The sequence below is a fragment of the Hippoglossus stenolepis genome, chromosome 5 (assembly GCF_022539355.2).
Source record: "Hippoglossus stenolepis isolate QCI-W04-F060 chromosome 5, HSTE1.2, whole genome shotgun sequence".
NCBI classification, from domain to species: domain Eukaryota; kingdom Metazoa; phylum Chordata; class Actinopteri; order Pleuronectiformes; family Pleuronectidae; genus Hippoglossus; species Hippoglossus stenolepis.
In genome coordinates this window covers 21,025,156-21,044,849 of record NC_061487.1, presented here as the reverse complement: position 1 = coordinate 21,044,849, position 19,694 = coordinate 21,025,156, and the positions used below count along the sequence as shown (strand labels likewise).

Below are 19,694 nucleotides of genomic sequence, written 5' to 3'. Positions count from 1 at the left end.
CACCACTTTCTGCAGCAGCGCTTGACAAACCTTAACTGTTACTCGTGTGAAGTAGCTCGGCCATTAACATTTTCCGCTGTTTTCATTTTCCTCCCACCTCACATCACGCTGGTTTCACAGCACCGCAGATAATGAGTAGCAGCACTTTTGAAGTGGTCTGCCCACAGTCAAACTAGGTTTAATCCTGTTGTGAGCATGATACGATAAATATATATTTTTTTGCAGCCTTCCGCTTTCTTTCATATGAAGTTACAGCCTGTCTGTGTTTTCTCAAACTCTCTTTTTTCTCTCCGTGCCCCAGGATCTACACGCTGCTGCGAATCATCAACGTCGAGAAGCGGCGCGACTCGGCGAGGGGGAACCGTTACCTGGTGGAGCTGGAGCTAATGGAGAGAGGCCGCAGCGTGGTGCGTCTGTCGGAATACATTTACCTCCTGCTCCACCGCGGCAGGCAGGGGGAGGAAAGCCTCGAGAACACCGACTCTGCCCCGGCCTCGGCGCCGGCTTCAGCCCCCTCCCCTGCCACGCCCAGCCTCACCACGCCGCCGCCCCTTCCCTCCACCAAGCCCCCCGCCCGGCCCGGGGCGACCCCGTGGAGCACTGCCTTCGCTAAGCCCCTGCTCTGCCAGCCCGTCATGCTGCAGTGGAGGAGGGACGTCATGGTGCACTTTGTGGTGCCAGGTCAGTCAGCAGAGTAATTCACTTAGCCTTTTAAATCTGGATCATTCTTAAAGAACCTCACCCTGAGAATTACAGCAAATTAACATCACGGATGGAAAGCTTTCTTTCTTTCTTCTCTAACCTGCTGTTCACCTATCCTGTCGTTCCCCCTGTGAAAAACTAGTGAAGAACCAGGCTCGGTGGGTGCAGCAGTTTATCTCCGACATGGAGGATCTTCACCGTCAGACCAAGGACGACAACTTCAGCATCATCATTGTGGACTTTGAGAGTGAAGACATGGACGTGGAGCAGGCCCTCAGAGAGAGCAGCGTGCCAAGGTGCGTGCCACCCGCTCAGCTGAAGTGATGTGACTTTAACAAATTACATTTTAATGACTTCCAAGTGATTCGTGTGTGTATCTTTTGTTTTGACAGATACGAGTATCTTCGGAGGGAGGGCAACTTCGAGCGCTCGGCAGGACTGCAGATCGGAGTGGACACCATTGAGGTTAGAGAAACAAACACTCAGAGGCCAAGGCAGCAATATGTGAGCTGGCAGGGAAAAGAGGCTCACTGAAGGTCAGCGGCCACACGACCTTTACTGGCTGATGGACAGACGGAGGGAACACTCATGCATAATGAATACATCACTGCCAGGCCCGTCTGTCACAGGCTCGGGGAACTTGGCCTTATCTCCGAGCGTCGTCCTGCCCCCCCTCTCCCACTGAGCCCAGCTGTGGATGACGGGGAGCTGCTTAGACAGTTTGCTGCTTTTCCTCTGTCATGTGTACGCCACAGCTGTCGCATCCACTCCTTTTCACAGGTTATTTGTGTGCATGTGCTTTTACGCCGCTCGCTGGCTGTCCCTCTATCACACACACGCCAGCGCACCCACCCACGGGGGGGGAGGCGTGGAAATTTGGACGGGCGTTGATCTGTCAGTTGAGTGTCAGCGCTGTCCCGGTGAGATGATGCCGCTGTCACTCACGTCTCAATGACCTGCAGGCTTCTTGGAGTTGAGACAAGTTACTGCTGAGCCCAGACTTCTCCACTCTCTTTAATCCTCAAATCCCATATTAGTCACATCACACGAACATGAACTTCTCGTAAACAGTTTGAGAAATTTGCACCAGCTCATATCGACAGAATGATTCACACAGACTTCTTTTTCCACGACCTAGGAACGATTTTGAGATTTTTTAGATTTTCATGTGCATTAACTGTTTGTTTGTCTTTCCTCTTGCAGGATAGTCACAGCATCGTGTTCCTGTGTGATCTGCACATCCACTTCCCTCTCAACATCTTGGAAAGCATCAGGAAGCACTGTGTGGAGGGGCGGCTCGCTTTTGCTCCCATTGTCATGAGGCTCGGCTGCGGCAGTTCGCCACGGGAGCCTGATGGTAAGACACAAACTAGAATAGCACTCAGTAGAGCCCATACCTCCGCCAAGGCCCAACAGCCCCCTTATGAAACCACATTTAAATTCACTAGATCCTGATTCTTATTTAGATCTGCACCAAATTACTCTCACACATAGATATCGCCCCCTGATCTGGATCCACATCAAAATGTCATGGGTTCTCCCCTGACCCATATCACATCCTTCTATCTTTAAGTTTCATGGTATTCCGTCCAGGAATCTTTGCGTAATCCTGCTAAACAACATACTAACAAACTCAGACAAAAACATAATCTCCTTGTCAGAGGTATTAAACACACACATCACATGCATGCAGGGTCACATCCTAATTTATTGATATATTTTGAACAATAACTTTAACTCGTTCCTCAGTTATCTATACGCATAAACACACTTTTGCAGTGAGATGTTGTTTTGATATTCTTTTTATTCTCTCTGCAGGTTACTGGGAGGTTAATGGTTTTGGCCTGTTTGGAATCTACAAGTCCGATTTTGATAAGATTGGAGGGATGAACACGGAGGAGTTCAAAGACCGCTGGGGCGGAGAGGACTGGGAGCTGCTGGACAGGTAACCCGGGCAACCAGCCGCCATAATAACCATTAAGAAAGTGACATGTTTGTTGAGACTGTGTCAGAGAGATGTTCACTCAACTCTGTGGAGACTTTTGAAGTTGTAGTTAAACACTGAATGCTTGACATATTTGTGTGGCATATTTTCTGGTCCACCTCTTCAGCTGGTGTTTAATTTATGCAGATGTTAAGATATGCACCTGTCAGATTTCTGCCTCCACTGAGGTAAAATAGCAAAAGTAGTTGGAATATCATGTTCTGGTACTTTGTAATTTATATATTTTTAATGTTTTTAAAGCTTTGCAAGAAGGTGGAAATCTCAGAGACGGCTAATTCAAAGCCTGACCCTGAACTGACCCTTTGAGAAAACCAGAAAAAATACAAGTTTAAACAGACTATTGAAGACAGTCCCTGGTTACAGTTACTAAGACGAGTTGCTATGGTGCCCGTCTTTTCTCCTAGATGAAAAAAATGTGTTGTACCTTGAAAAGTCTTAAAAAGCATTAAATTCAGTTTATTCAAAAACAGGACTTAGGAGATATTTTAAAAATGTAATCAATTTAACTGGAAGTTGTCATTTTCTGGGGTGATACTACAAAGTCTTGAATCAAATGTGGTGCAAAGCCAGTGTTTAACCCAGTGTCCCCCCCTGCGTCTCCCTCCAGGGTGCTGCAGAACGGTTTGGAGGTAGAGCGACTGCGCTTGAGGAACTTCTTTCACTACTACCACTCCAAACGAGGCATGTGGAACGCCCAAAACAAGAAAACTCCCAAGGGATAGCGCTCCCTGCAGGTCGGACGATCCTACAAAACCTACACTGCAGATCCACTGTGTGTGAGAGAGGGGCCCACGGTAGCTCGCTCACTGCCTGAACTCTGCCTTTTTTTGAAACCCGGGCTCCTCTCGCCGTCGGCCTCTCTCCCGTGTGCTTTTCTGTACGAGGAAGCCGAGTTCGAGCCCGAACTTTGGAAACGAGCTGTTTATGCAGACACCTGAGTCAGCACTTTGCCTCACTGACTGAACTACTGTACAGAGAGATGAGAGTTATTTTTAATCTTCCTCTCTCTGCCCTTTTTTGGTGCAATGTTTTCAGACAGACTGGAAAGCAGCTGTTTTTGTGTGTGAATGCGCGCGTGTGTGTGTGTGTGTGTGTGTGTGTGTGTGTGTGTGTGTGTGTGTGTGTGTGTGTGTGTGTGTGTTGCCGCTTGTGTGCGCTCATGATGACAGGAAGCACCTTTTTTCTAACAAGGAGATGTGAAGACAACCTAAGATCTTTCTTTTCTAACACGCTCTCACGCGGGCGCCAAACAGAATGTGTATCGACATGTTATCCAGATGGATTCAGACATGGTGGCGTAGATCGAGTAGAGGAACTCTGGCTACGACTGTATTTCTAAATACGTCAACTACTACCTGTTGAATATCATTAACCAGTGTGATCGAGGTGCTGACGTTTTTCCTGGTGTCTGATTTTATCAAACAAACAAGGTTTTTTAATTAGAAAAAAAGCCCCTTTTTTTCCAAACAGATGCTGACAGATGTTTCATCTTTGTGTCTCTGTCTGTCCCTCTCTCTCTCCTCTTCTGTGTCTTTTGTCTTTGATTCATTTTCATTTTCGTGCTTATCTGTGTCATTTTATCTGCTGAAATATTTACGTTTAGCCCCGCTGCTGTTGCGTAACATCAGTTTTACGTACTACAACCAGATTAATAGCTACCGGTTATGACTTGATTCATTTGGTTATTCACTGATTTTTGTTCTGCTGTTAGTTATTTAAAAAAAAAGGGGGGGTTTTCATTTGTATGAATGCTGTAACATTCGTGGTGCTGTTTCCGTTCTAAAACGCTGTGAATGGATTTCTCAAAAACTCTACTGACGTGTCCTCCATTCCCTCCACACCTCTCACCTCATCGTCAACTGGAACAGGAGGGCAGAGGACACTTTCTGACTTTGGATTTAAAGTTGTCAGTCTATGGTTTTAAGCAGTTTCTGTGTGTTGCATTTCAAATACTGGATTTGAGGGGGATTTAAAACTTTCTCTCATACAAGAATATTAACGAGAAAGGGAATGCTTAGCTGTTGAAAAACACCAACACTCCTCATTTAAGCTTGTGGGAGAGCAGCTCATGTGTTGGACACGATGTGGCATGGCTGTTTCTCAAATGTGTGCCTTTATCAGGGTTTGGCTGCCGGCCGTGTTTTTTTTTATTTTTTAAATGACATTAGAGGGCAGGGACAGACAGAAATATAATGTTATTTATGTCACTGTAAATTTGAGATACTCTGTAAAAGAAGGAAATGTGGTTTTCTTACATGAATTACAGATGTGTCAGTCTTTATGTTATAATATTAACCTTAGAAGAAAGAAGGAGTGGTCGTTTCAAGTCCTCATTGGTGAGATAGACATAGTTGGTGTTGATGACTACTTGAGGGAGCAGGAGGTGTGATGGAGACTCGGTGGCAGCTGCTGTCCAGCAGGACATCTCCTGCTCCCATTAGTTTGGCTGAAGGCCGAGCTCCTAATGCCTCTGTTTATACAACACGGTACTTACATTGACGGGGAATGGCTGGAGGGATCAAGGTTGGACAAATACACGGACGAGAGCCAGTGATCTTTTATTGACGACGTGATTGTCAAAAATGCCCTCCAAGACCCTCTCCTTGCCTCGACAGGAAATCGGTCTCTACTGTACGTCATTGACATGGGATTATTTAAAGAACAAAAGAAACACAGTAAATATAAGACTATATATATGAGAAACAATAAAAATGAAAAATAGGAATATACATTCCAAGGTAATTTCTGTGAAATTGTTTTGTAGAGAAAGAGGTTTTAAGAATGTATTGTACTTTTATTTTGATTTGTCGGTTTTTTGCAAATAAAGTTTTATGCTTACATCCACATCTTTTCTTTCAGATTTGCTTTCATTTTGAAGGTTTAGTCGATCTCACGTGTCAATCCCCTGTCTGACCACACGGTGGTGCTACACCCTCACACACATGTACTGTACCTGCAAAAGCCCATGTGGTTAAATGAATGACATATAAAACACGGAAATTAGATACAAGATAAATACAGATTCAGTGCAGTTGTGGGATTATTCACTGTCAGATATAAGATCTAATATGAATTAGTAAAGTTTAAATGCTCACGCACGTGAACAAACACTCAAACAGGGTCAGGGATCTCAATTCAGATCAAATCAGATGACAATAGACCTTTGTTTTGTCTCACAAATGGGTTTTATCAAGCTCAGTGGGTTTGTTACTGCCCATTGAATTCTTCATACAGCCTTAAATAACAGAAAGTGAATTTTAAAACCCATTCTGAGCCAGTTTCTATTCATGTTTTCAACTCCCTTCAGTCATATTTGTATGGTACCAAATCACAGCATACATCCTCTTGAGGTACTTTACATAATAGCTAAAGCATTACCTCATCCAGACCCCCCCGATATTGTGAAACCCAGCAGTTCCCACAAAGAGCAAGCACTTGGTGACAGGAGAGATAAAAAAAAACTCCCCTATAACAGGAAGTGACCTCGAGCAGAACCTGGTGACATCTGCCTTGACGGGAAATGTCGCGTGTTAGGCTGTAGATTAAGAAACACATCACATTTCTTCACTTGAAAAGCATCTTGCCCACATTTCAACAGACTCTAATGCTCTAACATCACGAGATACAAATGCTTAATAAACGTGAGGGCATGTGAAGACCTGTTGCTCTCTGAGGCTGACATCATTATATCCAGTGACAACATTATAACTGAAATCAGCCAATATCACATCCATTCTGTTTCATGACCAATGCAGAGAGAAAATCAAACATTGTGAAACTAACAGTTTGAACTCCAGCAGGGCTGACGTGTTTTCAGAAAACATCTAATCTAATGCAGAGTGTTTTGTTTTGATCTGTTGACCCCCCCATGTGTGTCACTTTAGCTCAGGGTGGTGGGCTGGCCTGAAGCCGGCCCTGAGCTTGCACACACACACACACACACACACACACACACACACACACACACCATGAGGTAAACCCGGTCTACGCAAAAGCTACATGAGGTCTGGATGAGGCAAGAGCAAACCTCCTGCTGATCTCTACTCCCTGTGTGTCTGTGTGTTCGAGTGTTCGAAGTATTACTCATGTTGTGGGGACTTGTCATCCATATGTGGACAAAAAGCAAGTCCCCATAATGTAAGTCATTAAATTTTAAGGTGAAGATGTTTTAGGTGTAGGATTAGGTTAAGGTTAGATTTAGGTTAGGGTGACTGTTGGGTTTTGGCAAGTAGTAACTGTATTCAAGGTTAGAGAAAGTCTGCAGGAAATCAATGTAAGTCAATGTAATGTCCTATGAAGTCATGGAGACACAACGGTGTGTGTGTGTGTGTGTGTGTGTGTGTGTGTGTGTGTGTGTGTGTGTGTGTGTGTGTGTGTGTGTGTGTGTGTCTTCTGAAATCATTTAAAATGGATTTGACTGCCTAACAGTGGAGGTCGACAGGACTGAAAGGTTAACTCTGTTCCCAGTTCCCCTGACTGAGTGATTCATGTGTTTTGAGAGTCACTTTTTCCACTTTAAGTTCACACATGTACAGTTTTTCCTGTAACGTACAGATCTTTGAAAGTGCAGGAAAACATCCAGAGGTGTCGCTTGCGCAACCTGTCCCAGTCTCACGGGCATGCTGGGTAAACGGGCTCTGGCCTAAACCTATTATGTAATGGTTGTTTGACTATTTAGACACACCCTACCTGTCTGTGTGAGTGCAGACTGACGGGAAACAGGTAGTCACAGACCTCTTCGACATGTTTGGTTTGTTTTACCTCGAGCGTGTCGCACCATCTTACCAGGATCAACAAACAGTTCACCACAATGATCCAAACCGTGACGTGTTGTAAGAGGATTTGCTCACGTTTTGTCCTGAGAGCAAGAGCAACCACTTTCTTTTGCTTTCAGCTCTGCAGAACAGGTGACCTGACTTGGTGCAGCCCATGGAGGAGAATACACAAAGTTGAAAATGAAAAAAGAGAAGAAAAAGAGCGGTATATTGTGTGTCGTTACTCACGCAATTACAACACTTCAATCTTCAGTGCGATCCCAAATAAGCTTTTAAAATGCACATTCAGTGAAAACCCCGGGACTCATCAAATCAAAGCAAACACTGCTCCACCTCTTACACCATCACCGAGGGCTTTACAGATTCAATTTTAGTTGCAGGCTGCAGGTGAGAGATTAGCTAATGTGTCGGCAGAAAGCCAAGTCCCCCCTGAGTCAACATGAGGAGATAATTGCAGAGTGCTTGGTGTGCATTTTGGTTCCTGCAACAAACCAGAAGAATTTCCCCCCACACTCATAAATATAATTAGATTATAAATTGTCGTATTGAATCTCGATGTGTGGGAGAAAATGAAAATAAGAAACACAGAGGTTGCAAATACAATGCTGTGTCAGTGGGTGTGTGGAAAATGTCCTAACTCACATGACAGCAAGCACAGAGCTGTAGGTCACACGTTATAACAGATTTGTTTTATCGCACCTTCAAAATGTCACAAAGTGCTTCACAAGCTAAAGAATGGAAACTGAGGACAAACAATAGAAAACAGGATATTTGTTTTACCAATTAAGTCATATTTTAAGTTGTTAAATAAATTTCTGTGCTTTATATGCTATGTCATATAAAGCACAGAAATTGTACGCTTCAATGTTATACTGCACTATATACTTTGTATAATACATTGAATATTGCATTTGCACTCCTTCATATTTCGATATCAATGCAAATAATCCAGTTTAATCTCATAATGACACCCTACTGAACACTGCTAATGCTTATGGTACCATTCTACTGAACGTACACTCGACTTGCTGCTACTCTGAACATCTTGTGTCACTTTGAGTCGGTTTTACAACACTACTTCAAGCACATTGCGAGTGGATGTGTTGCTGCGGGTATATTTTTAGTTTTCTGTTTCCAACTGTTCTTAAATGTTCTTATTTTATCTATTTATTGTTAAAGGTTTTTTTCATGCAGGCTTTTGAGTGCCCTTAAGTGTTTTTATTCAGATCATAGCATTTTATTTAATCCTCTCTTGCACTTTCGCTTTGTGTCTTCCAGCCAGGCTGCAGGTGTCATACTGAAAAGGTGTTTAGTTTGTCCAGTTCGGGCTACTTTCAAAAACATGGTGGCTTTTGTAGAGAGGACCTACTGTAAATAGAAAGCATTTAAATATAAAAGGTACCCATTCTAGGGTACAGAAAACAACAATTCGTACAATTTCGATTAAACACACTAGTGAACACATAACTAGGATTATTTTATAATTTCAGCACATAGATCCCTTTCACCTAAATCTTACACATTAGACCTTTAAGAGGTTAAATTTAAAAAAGTTGAAAGTGAATTCAAACCTGACAGAATGAGAATACAGCACTAAAATATGTCGTTATAATCATTTTAAAGTAGATAAATTATTTCATGATCATATGAAGCAAAACAAAACTAAAGTTTGCTCCCCCTCCAACAACTTTGGAGAGGTTCTCAGGCCGGGCCCTGATTGGCTGTGGCAAACCCTCAGCCGCCTCCTCATTGGTGCTTGCGCTGCTTCCGTGTTGTCAGTCAGCCGCGGCCCCTCCCCTCACACATCTGTAGCCGAGGGGCTGCTCCCGAGACCAGAGGCTCCGCAGCGGGGGAGAGATGAGCTGAACCTGGGCTTCTCCACGGATACTGTCGGAAAAAAACAACCAGTGTGGGTGCGTGGAGCGGATAAACGGGACTTGTTTTAATAGGTGAACTCGGGTGTGACTGTGTTTAAAGAGCGGAGGGAGACATTTCGTCGTGTTTCCACAGAGCGAGGACACCGGAGGAAAAGTTTTAAATCCCCTGCGCTGCTGCCCGGGAGGAGGAAAGGTGAGCCCGGTGCGACGTGCACTTTCCCCGCTGACAAGTTTGTTAACAACCGTATTCATCGGTTTGAATTTGAACAACGTATCCGGGGCTTGTGTGTTTGTTTCGTTTCGCTGCCCCGCTCTCGGCTCCGTTCAGCAGCATGTCTGACAAGTGCGTCGCGTAACCAGTTCATCCAGCTCGGCGGGGAGTTTCGGCTCCTGTTTGACGGACTTCCAGTTCATCGCTCCTCAGCTGCCGGGAAGAAGACACTTCGCCACAATGTCCGGTTTGAGCAACGTCCACATGAAAACCCTGGAGGACCTGACCCTGGACTCGGGCTACGGCGCGGGGGACTCCTGCAGGTCCCTCAGCCTGTCCTCCTCCAAGTCCAACTCCCAGGCGTTCATGACGGCCCCACACCGGGGCAACTGGTGGTACTACTCCGGCTCCATGAACAGCAGGAACAACAGCTGGGACACGGTCAACACGGTCCTGCCCGAGGACCCGGAGGACATCTTCTCCAAGTGCCCGCGCTTACCTGAGCTGGAGGAGTTCCCCTGGACCGAGGAAGATGTGGCCAAGATACTGCGCAAAGTGGCCGCGAGTGGGAGCGTCAAGGGGGGACACGTACCGGTGTTCTCCCCGGAGGCCGTGCGGAGGCTGTCCGGTCTCCTCCGCAGGGCTCTGATCCGCATCTCCAGGGAGGCGCAGCGGCTCAGCGTCATGCACTGCCGCTGCACCCGCTTCGAGGTGCAGAGCGCCATGAGGCTGGTGCTCAGCTGGGCCCTGGCCGACCAGTGCGTCTCCGCTACGGTCAAGGCGATCTCCATGTACAGCATGAGCGCCGGGGAGCTGCTGAGGAAGGGCAAGTCAGCCCGGTGCGGCCTCTCCTTCTCCGTGGGACGCTTCTTCCGCTGGATGGTGGACACCCGCATTTCCGTGCGCATCCACGAGTACGCGGCTATTTGTCTGACCGCCTGCATGGAGGCTCTGGTGGAGGAGGCAGGGGCTCGGGTGCTGTCAGCCGAGAGGAGTCACCCGGGGCCGGACGCGTGGTCGGGTTGCGCCCCGGTGAGCGCAGAGGCTCTGGAGGTGGTGGTGAACAATGACGCGGAGCTGTGGGGGGTCCTGCAGCTCTACGAGCACCTGATCTGTGGGAAGAACGCCAACGGTAAATATACTTTCTATTCCCTTCCACTGCCCTGAGAACAGAAAAATGTGCTGAGACTTTATTTTGCTGAGTAATTGATCTCATAACTTTTTTTATATTCCTCTCACACTCTCCTTCCAAAGTGCTGGCCACCACTTTCCACTTCCTCACAGCCCACGTGTGTGGAAAAGGTGAAGTGTGTGGCCCGCTGTTGGATACAATAGCAGCGTTTTGTGCCTTTTTTAAAAAGCTTGATGGAGTCATTGCTAATCCAACCTGTCAGAATAGGAAAATAAGAGCACGGAGGCATCTCATGTGAACAAAGAAAGTCTTTTCTCTCTGCCCCGGGTCCTCTGCTGGATCCTGTGTCCAGCTGCCAAATTAGATTTTAACTGCTTCACTCTCATCAGCCAGTTGCACAGCTGAGTCCTGAAATGTCACCCTTTGCTCTGCTGTTGTGATTTGGGCTTGCACTGAGCCTTTTCGGAGCCCAGGCGCAGGAGGCTTGTCTGTTGACACAGCTCTCTGTTTACGCTGACTTCACCTCTCTTCCTCCTGCTGTGCTGGCTGCACTCCTTCCAAATCCTTATCCTTTCTTCCATTTCCTCATCCTGCTCTCCTCCTCTTCTCCTTTTGGACAAATCCCTTCTCAGCCATGCAGCACCATCTCCACAAATCTTGCATCTGGCCCCCTCCCTTCTCCTCCAGCTCCAGATGTGCATCCTGCTCCCTGTCCATTTGTTTCCTCCACCCTCACGTCCGTCCTCAATTAACTTTCCCCTTGCCTCAAAACCCCTAATACACTCGTAGCGCTCTTTCCATGGCTGTTTTGGCAGTCCAGTGTGGAACTGATTCATGAGCTTGTGTTGGGACAATGTAACCAGCCTTTGTTTGTGGCCCACTACCAGCTCCCTGGAGCAGAGATTTGAGCTGGAGCACAATGGCCTTTTGTTGTGTGATCGTGCAGCTTAGCCCAATGCAGAGGGAGTGAAGACAAATGCTGGAGAAGCTGGGCACACAAGCGCACACGCCCGTGGACATGCACTTTTTACACAGCACACAGAGAGAGGAAGGGAGAACAGAAAGGGGGCCATTATCACAGGGTTTTAAAAATTAGGCTCACGATTGATCTGAGTTAAGATGTGGTCATGCAGGAGCACCTCTCTGTGTGAAGAAGACTTTCTTAAAGGCCTCAGGTCAGGCAGCACTCGCACACATACCATGCACGCACTCACTCTCTGTTGCATTTCTTATTCTGTGCAGCAACCACTGGTTTCATCATAATTCAAACTTACAAGTGCTAAAAAGAGTGCAGTGCATTGAGCTCCTCTGTTATGCTGCCATATGCCTGCGTTGGAACTGTTTTATTGCTAAATAAGTTAAAGAGCAGCTTTTGTCCCAGCATTTTACCAGATGTCCTTTGGTTGGGTTTGGACTTGCCTATTTTGGTGAGTTCAGTCATTGGTTTTGAGAAAGACCCGTGAGTGTAATAACAACAGACTATTATACTGACCACCCTCGCTTTTTATAGACCCACGACTGGGCCTTGAAAGCCACATGCCCCTCTACCACCTTACCACCTGACACCCCACACCCTAAACCTGGCTTTCAGCCCCCCCGCGCCGCTCCCACTGAAGTCCCCTTTCCCACCACAACCATCAGTGCACACAAACGCAAAGATTCATTTTCTGTCCTCAAGCCAGACTCAAAGGGGAGGGGGGGTTAGACTACCGATCAAATGGTTGGGCACGGTCTGATAAATACCCCTCCCTCCTTACCCTCTTGATTTTTCTCCTTTTCTCCAATTCTTTCTTTTCTCAGAGGCTGGCCCACATCTGGAACTCTTTAAGTCAGAAATGACTTCTACGGCTCCAATAACAATTCTGAAAACTCCCTCCTTCCTCTCCTCCTGCCCTCTCTTGCTGACTCTCACTCTTGGCACTCTCTCTCTTTCTCTCTCTCTCTTTTCTGTTGCGTATACGTCCACTTCATCTTTATCTGTTTATTTCTTCTGGTCTACTGGGAGTGCATTAGAGGAACTTGGTTGTGATGTGCCAGGATCTTATTCATTACTCATGCACACAGTGGTACGAGCACGTTCACACACACACACACACACACACACACACACACACACACACACACACACACACCCACACACACACACACACACACACACACACACACACACACACAACAGAGTCCCTGAAACCTATTCAGTCTGCTTTACATGTGTTCAAATGGCTCCACGGCACTGACTGAACTCGCTGCATAGTACCACTATACAGAAGAATCCATTCGTCATTCATTTCTCTTTTCAAGGATATAGCTGGAGCGAGCACTTCCTGGTGTAATTTGTATTTACGGTACTATGGGGCATTTTAATGTGCAGAGTAGTTGCTGTACTAATGGACAGTGGAAGTGGATATGAAATCATTGATCTTGATGACTGGCACACAGATGTCTGATGCACAACGTTTGTTAAAAGGCATCCCTGTGTGAGTTTTGGTGAAACTTTAGAAATGTTCTCAGACTTTGTTGCATCTATATCTGTTTCAAACTCAACAGTTGTCCAGTTGTTAGATTTGCTAAGGGTCACTAGTCCTTGATTCTTGTTGACAGTAGAGTAGTGTTTTTTTACTCTGACTTCGCTCCATTCAAGCTTTGCAGTGGCCAGAAGTGGAAGACTGTGGTTGCAAAACGCTACTTTAGGCCTTGAATGTGAACAATTAACTGTAGGAACCCAAAGCAGAGTAAAGTTGAAAGAGAGCAATTGTGTTTAGCAACATTTACACACATAGATAAACTTAGATTTGGTTTCGGTCTAACAAAAAACAAAGTTCAGTTCTTTCTGCCTCAGGTCTATAAAGGTAGGGAAGAGGCTGTGAGTAATGGGTTTTGGGTGCCCTGAGAGAACGGGGCATATGATTTGCTGCGCAGAATTTCCCTAAATATGTATTTAGCCCAGAAAGAGGCGTGGGAACAGTGGGCAGAAAGATGCAGGGAAAGCGGCCCAGCACTGTGGTTACACAGATGGGGAAACCAGCACTCTGAAAATACACTCCCTGCTCCACAAATCTGGAGCACCATCAAATACACTTTTGGGAAACATATCAGGACATTATGGTGAAACAGACTTAAAGTTCATCCTTGTGCGATTGCTTGCGTGTTTGGCAAGCGGCGTGTTTGCCCAGGCTTTGACAACAAGCCTGTGTATGGCCTGAATAACAGTACACGTGAATTTAGGTTAACCTTGTGAGCACTGTCAGCAGGTCAGTGTGCAAAGAGTTAACACCATAAGTCATATAGCTGGATAATAAGGGTTAATCCTTCACAAACCACTACAATTTATGTTGGGGTGAGAGTGTTCTATGATGAATGCGCCACCTCAGGCTACACACACACACAGACAAAGACACTGATGATCCATCTCAGCATTTGCACTGGTTTCTTGTCCAGTCCCAGCTGTGAAAACACTGGCCCATTAGAGAGCTGGCGTGCACATGCTTAAATGTGCTCTTTTGTGGGTGCTTAAACGGGTGAGTATAAAGCCTCTTCTTGGGAAAAGCGTGAGTAATGCCCTCGCAGATATAATGCCACAAATGATTTCTCTGGCTATTCTTTGGCCTTGGGATCCAATTTACTTCACATGCTTCAACACAGTTCTTTTAAGGTCGTGTAATGAATTAATTAACAAAGTCACATAAGCTTCTTGACAGATTGTACACTCCCCTGTATGTAGCCTGTCGCCACTTGCTCCTCTCCTCTTTGACTCTTCGCCGTCATTATTTTGATGTCCTGCCACGCTCGTCCTATTGCATTACAGCAGCATGAGTCATGCTTCTTAACACTGTTTACAGTAAAGCGCTGATAGAGAGGAAGCAAATAAAGATGGGGATGGCAGATACTCAAGGGAGAAAAAAAGGCATTGGACACAAATAGAGACACAGAAATAGCAGCAGCACACTTTAAAGCTTTCATGCCATTGCATCTTGATTTAGTCTTTCTAATCACATTCCTGAGGAGGAGTGCTCAAGTCTTTATTCGGTCCAGAGAAAACTATAGACTGCTTATTTGGGCTTGTTTAAATTAGGAAAAAGTGCAGCTAGTGTGTCACATGCATTACCACAGAGGCCTGGCTATGGTTCTCGAGGGAATCTGTCGTGCACGTTAGGTTGCTGGGCAGCTAATGAGGGAAGCAGGAAGACTGGCTGGAAGATGGCTGGAATCTTGGACCGGACGGCTCAGTGCATTGCCTGGATGGTAGGAATGGTTTTGTTGAAAGGATCAAATCATTCCAATGTGAAGTCTGGTTTAGAGACCGCACTCCCACGTGCACCTGTGATGGAGTCTAAAATATTTTTTGGGAAAGGGTTGGAGGTCAAAAGGGAGAGGTCAGCGGTAGGGAAGGGACTTGTTTCTCAGCAGTAAAATCAGCAAGATTTGAGGAATCGGAGAAAGCGTTGCCATTTTTGTCATACAGCCAGTGGATGTGGCCGATGTACAGGAAACAGTTGGTCTCACAGTGATATAGATATTGTCTGTATCACATCATTAATTTACTTATACACACAGATCAAATTTTCCCTGTATTAAGGTGGAACTGAAAAATGGATGAAAGACATGCACACACATGCAATTTGGACCTGGGCAGCTGTTCCACTTTCTGGTATTCACGAAACCCAGGGAAGTATGTTGTGTTAGCTGGAAGGCCAGATTGCTAAACCCAACTCTAAATCAAATCCTAATCTCGCTTAGGGCACTGAAAGGGCCAGAGCTGGCTCAGATTGAGGATGATTGCCAGAAAGTTCAGACATAGGCCATCACTGCAGATTATTCTGTGGATCATGTTGGCCTTGGTTGCCATAGGTGCCATGTGTCTTTTTTTTGTCCATCTCGCTCACTTAATCAGTAGCTATAGCAACACCAGCCAAAAGGGAAAGAAAGTCGGGTTGCAAGTTTGGGCAACATAATGACTCAACACCTTAAGGCTCAGGCGTGCTAGAAATCATGTTATCATCCTTAATTGCCTTGACAAAGTGATGGAGTGAGAGTATGATATGACACCAACATGGCTTGTGCAAAGTGTTCTTAACTAACTAAAGATCCATGGTTGGAAATAAATATGCAAGTGAAAGTAAAAAAGTTTCGTAAATATGCCAAATGCATCAGAAGGAGGATACACATTTTTAGAGATTGTCTCTCTGACAATGTATCTGACCTTTTATTCAGTATAATGTTTACTGTAAGTATGACTTTAAAAAAATCTGCATGAAAGACGTCTTTGTTACAGTAAAGTCTTTTGACCACCCCAGACCCAAAACAGTCAGTCAGTCACTGGAAGAGATCTGATATTGCTACTACAACACTATCCAACTTGTAGCTACACCACACTCTCACTCAGTTATTTAACTTAAATTGCTTGATTGAGTGTTAGAGACTGTGGTTGCCTAGAAAAAGACACAGAGCTCCATTCAGACTTTTAATTTGGTTTTGTCTGTGGCAGTGCAGATCAATTCTGCCTTGCTTTAATACGAGTAAACTTTAAACAACCTTCTCAGTCTGTGTTAAACCACCAAACCCCACAGAAAAACAAAATCATAATTTTCCCTGCTCCTCACCCCTGGAAAAGTCAATGCCAACCATCACAGTTCCACTTGTTAATAAGCATGAGCTGCCATGCATCGGTTTCTCTGCGTGTGCGCTCCAGCTAAACTAAATCCATTCCCTACAGTCGATGTATAATAGTTCTGTGGGTGATTTGGCTGTAATATTGAATCGCACACATACAGATGAGATGGGCAGGCTTCAGGGGGTAGGGGGTGAGGAGAGGGAGCACAGAGGGGGGTGGATCAGGTAGTGTTTAGTTTAAATGGAAACAGATTCGCCCGACCAGGGGTTGGATACTCTTGAAATCGGTTGGATTCATACTGACTTGGCTGGATGGAGTTTTTTAGAAATAATTTGAGGGAGTGCTGAAGCTGCAGTCCCACGGATCCTCTCAAGCTATGTTGATCTATGTATCCAGGTTGACCACAACCAAATCTCTGAGTGTGTGTCTTTGTGTGTGCGTGCCAAAGGAAGGAAGGGTTGGGATCATTTCTCTTTGCCACCACTGAAAAAAGGGACGCTTCTTTTTGGATGTTCCTAAGCTAAGCCTGGAAAGTAATGATTTTTTTTCCCTGTTGTTTTTGTAAACGGGCCGTAAGAGGGAGCTTCTTGTGACGCCGTCAGTGACCTCTTTGTCCGATGGACTCAGAGCTGCAGTGTGTGGAGTTTGAATGGCAAAGCTCAGCTATATTGCACTGGAAAAGCAAACACACTTGTCTGTAGACACTGTCACACACATGACTCCGTTCTCTGTTACTTTTTTCAGGCATAAAAACATCCAATGGTATTGATATACACAACTTACGACAATTATTTGTCATAATAAATATAGGCACGGGGAAGATGTGGGATTTTTCCATTTGGCATTTTAACCATCGCTCTTACTTTCACTTACATGGCAGTAACTGCCCAACAACTTGACACACCCCACGGAAATCTATTGTTACACTACCCTTGTATGCAAACACACATGTAAGTAAACACATACTGTGACAGTGGAGACAAAGAGAAGAAGATGCTTTAACTTCAGTCTTGCATGACTAGGCAGTGAGTGTACAGAGGGTGGAGTATGCAAACACTGTCAGGAGACAGAGACGCTCTGTTAAGGGCTTGCGTTACTGCCTCTTCACTCTCCACTGCCTCTGAGTTTGGTTTTAGAGCCAAAAGTCCTCTTTAAATAGAAATATGTCTGCAGGAGCAACGTCAGTTCTTCACAAAGTTAAACGGCTCCTTAAATTCAGGAACTGCCTCACAGGCCATCTTCAACAGGTTGAGCAACGGTTTACGGCTTTCATGATGTTTGGAAGCAGTTTCTCCAACACCCCAAACAGCTGGCCAATTTTCCAGAGGGAGGCTTGGATAGAGAGAGCAAGAAAGAGATATCGAAAAAAGTGCAAGAGGGAGAATGGAAAAGTAGCAGCAGCTTCAATGACTTGATTTGTTGGTGAGCACCAGGTTCAGTCGGCGAAGTGCCCACCATGACAGTTAACTGGTGCGGGAGTGTGTATGTTGCATTTCAGTCATAAATAGGCCACTACAGCCTTTGACATTTCTTCTGCTTCCTTTTAAATTTGATATCCTGTCATCTCTGCCATCTCTCTGATCTGAAGAAGGTCTGCAATGTGTGTGAGTGCACAATCGCTTTTCCTGTCAGCGTGCTTGGTTGAGTGACAGTTGACACTGACATCCAGTCAGTGTGATGAGTGGGTGTCTAATCCAGTTTGACTCAATCTCTGGGCCCATCGGCTTTCATCTGATGACTAATTTGTCTCTTGGGGCAACGGCCAATATTTTGGGGCTTCCGGTGTAAGTGGATATCCTGGCAAAGACTCTTCCTACACAGGTTACTAAATGACTAGTTTCTTTTATCAGTCAAATGTTTCTCGATACTTTTTGTAGGTGTTTCAGTTCCTGACGACTCGTTTGCTCTCCACACGGACTGTTTACCAAAGCCGACTCAAACATGATTGGCAACCAAAATGGCAACCAGAAGGCTTCTAGCCCCAAAATCGTGTCCCTCGCATACAGATTCTGCCTATTCACATGTAGAATCGGTTTACAGAGATTATGTTTAACCCAAGGAGAAGTAGAGGAGAAGGCTCAGGGTGATTTACACTTTCTTTCTCCCAGTGACAGATGGAGAGGGATTATGTTCCCATTAGTTTTCTATGCTTTTTTGAGCAATGATAATGCTCATTACCTCTCTATTGTCTTCTCCCTCTCACCACCTGCCTCTCCCGCCTCTCCCCCATCAGAAACTGGAATGTTTTTGTTTGTTTGTCGAGCCTGCAGCTTTGTCAGCAACGACCCGTAAGTAAACACAGAGGCTCAGTGGCTCGATCTCTTTTTGCCTACATCACAGTACACATCAGTCTCCATCAAACCCTCCAATGTCCTTTTGACCGTATACTTTTTCATCTTTTCTTGTTGGTTATTCCCAGACCACTCTACAATCTCTGGCGTTGGTCCTCTCTCTCAGAACTTTGTGTGCTCTCTCTGTACTCTATCTCTTTTTCTGCTTCCAGCGTCTTAGCTTTCATAACACACAACGATCATATCAATTTTATTTTCCAAAACGTAACCATTTGCAACCCTGCAAAAAAACATCACCTGTTGGGTCAAGGTCATTCAGATAGACATGTGGTGATTGAAAGAGCCACAGTTCCGCACACAGCATATTTAGACCAAAACCATGTACAGTAAGGAAGTCCCTTGTGGTTAGTGGGGGGAAGAAGGACGTTCAGAGCGGGGCCATATGGAGAACACATGTGGGCACAGGAAAACAGACACTGTCAGGCAAGACACCCTCAGCCGTAACTTGTCTCAGTTGATAAGATCTGCAGAGCACATCCACCACATGCACCACATGCACCACATGTGGACCATATCCTGGAACCAAAATAAACATCTTGGAGCCCATAGGTAACTAAAAGAAGATGTATATTTTTTTCAGGAAAAGTTAGTAACACAGCATATTTGATGAGGTGGAGGTGTGACTTTGTGAATCCCTGTCACACACTGTTATTTAAAGGGTTAGATGTGCTTAAAGGTGAATGGAGGTTTAGATAATGGGTAAGGGATGCAGACAGAGCTGGAGCACCCTAAGGTGGGTCTGTATTTCCATTGCAAACTCCTTATTACACATAATAACCATGTCTTTGCGTTCCCTTTCAAAATGCTGAGGACTGTGTCTGGATTTGTGTCTATGTTGTGTTTGTGTGGAAACTTGTACGACTTGACTGCCCACGCGAATTGGCTGGTGCAATAATATATCTCTGACCTGACACTTTGTTACTGTGCGTCTGTAGAGGATATATTTCTTTGGCTATGGTCTCGCTTTGCCTCTGCATGCCTGCAGTGCCCATGTATACATAGTTACTGTATTTGTTTGAATTTGTATTGT

At 45.3% G+C, this 19,694-nt stretch overlaps 2 protein-coding genes across 3 annotated transcripts in view; both read left to right on the top strand.

Moving 5' to 3' along the window:
* b4galnt4a (beta-1,4-N-acetyl-galactosaminyl transferase 4a) overlaps nt 1-5,551 on the top strand; it is a 142,301-nt gene extending 136,750 nt beyond the window's left edge. Inside the window, exons 15-20 of the mRNA XM_035156042.2 lie at nt 302-681; nt 845-998; nt 1,095-1,167; nt 1,906-2,059; nt 2,521-2,647; nt 3,315-5,551. Of these exons, the coding sequence (XP_035011933.2) occupies nt 302-681; nt 845-998; nt 1,095-1,167; nt 1,906-2,059; nt 2,521-2,647; nt 3,315-3,429 (1,003 nt within the window). The 3' untranslated portion in view covers nt 3,430-5,551. The remainder of the gene's footprint in view (nt 1-301; nt 682-844; nt 999-1,094; nt 1,168-1,905; nt 2,060-2,520; nt 2,648-3,314) is intronic.
* A 3,727-nt stretch (nt 5,552-9,278) lies between these two features.
* abtb2b (ankyrin repeat and BTB (POZ) domain containing 2b) overlaps nt 9,279-19,694 on the top strand; it is a 44,215-nt gene continuing 33,799 nt past the window's right edge. For both annotated transcript variants that reach the window (XM_035157157.2, XM_047339924.1), the window contains exon 1: nt 9,279-10,702. In XM_035157157.2, the coding sequence (XP_035013048.1) occupies nt 9,811-10,702 (892 nt within the window). In that variant the 5' untranslated portion in view covers nt 9,279-9,810. The remainder of the gene's footprint in view (nt 10,703-19,694) is intronic.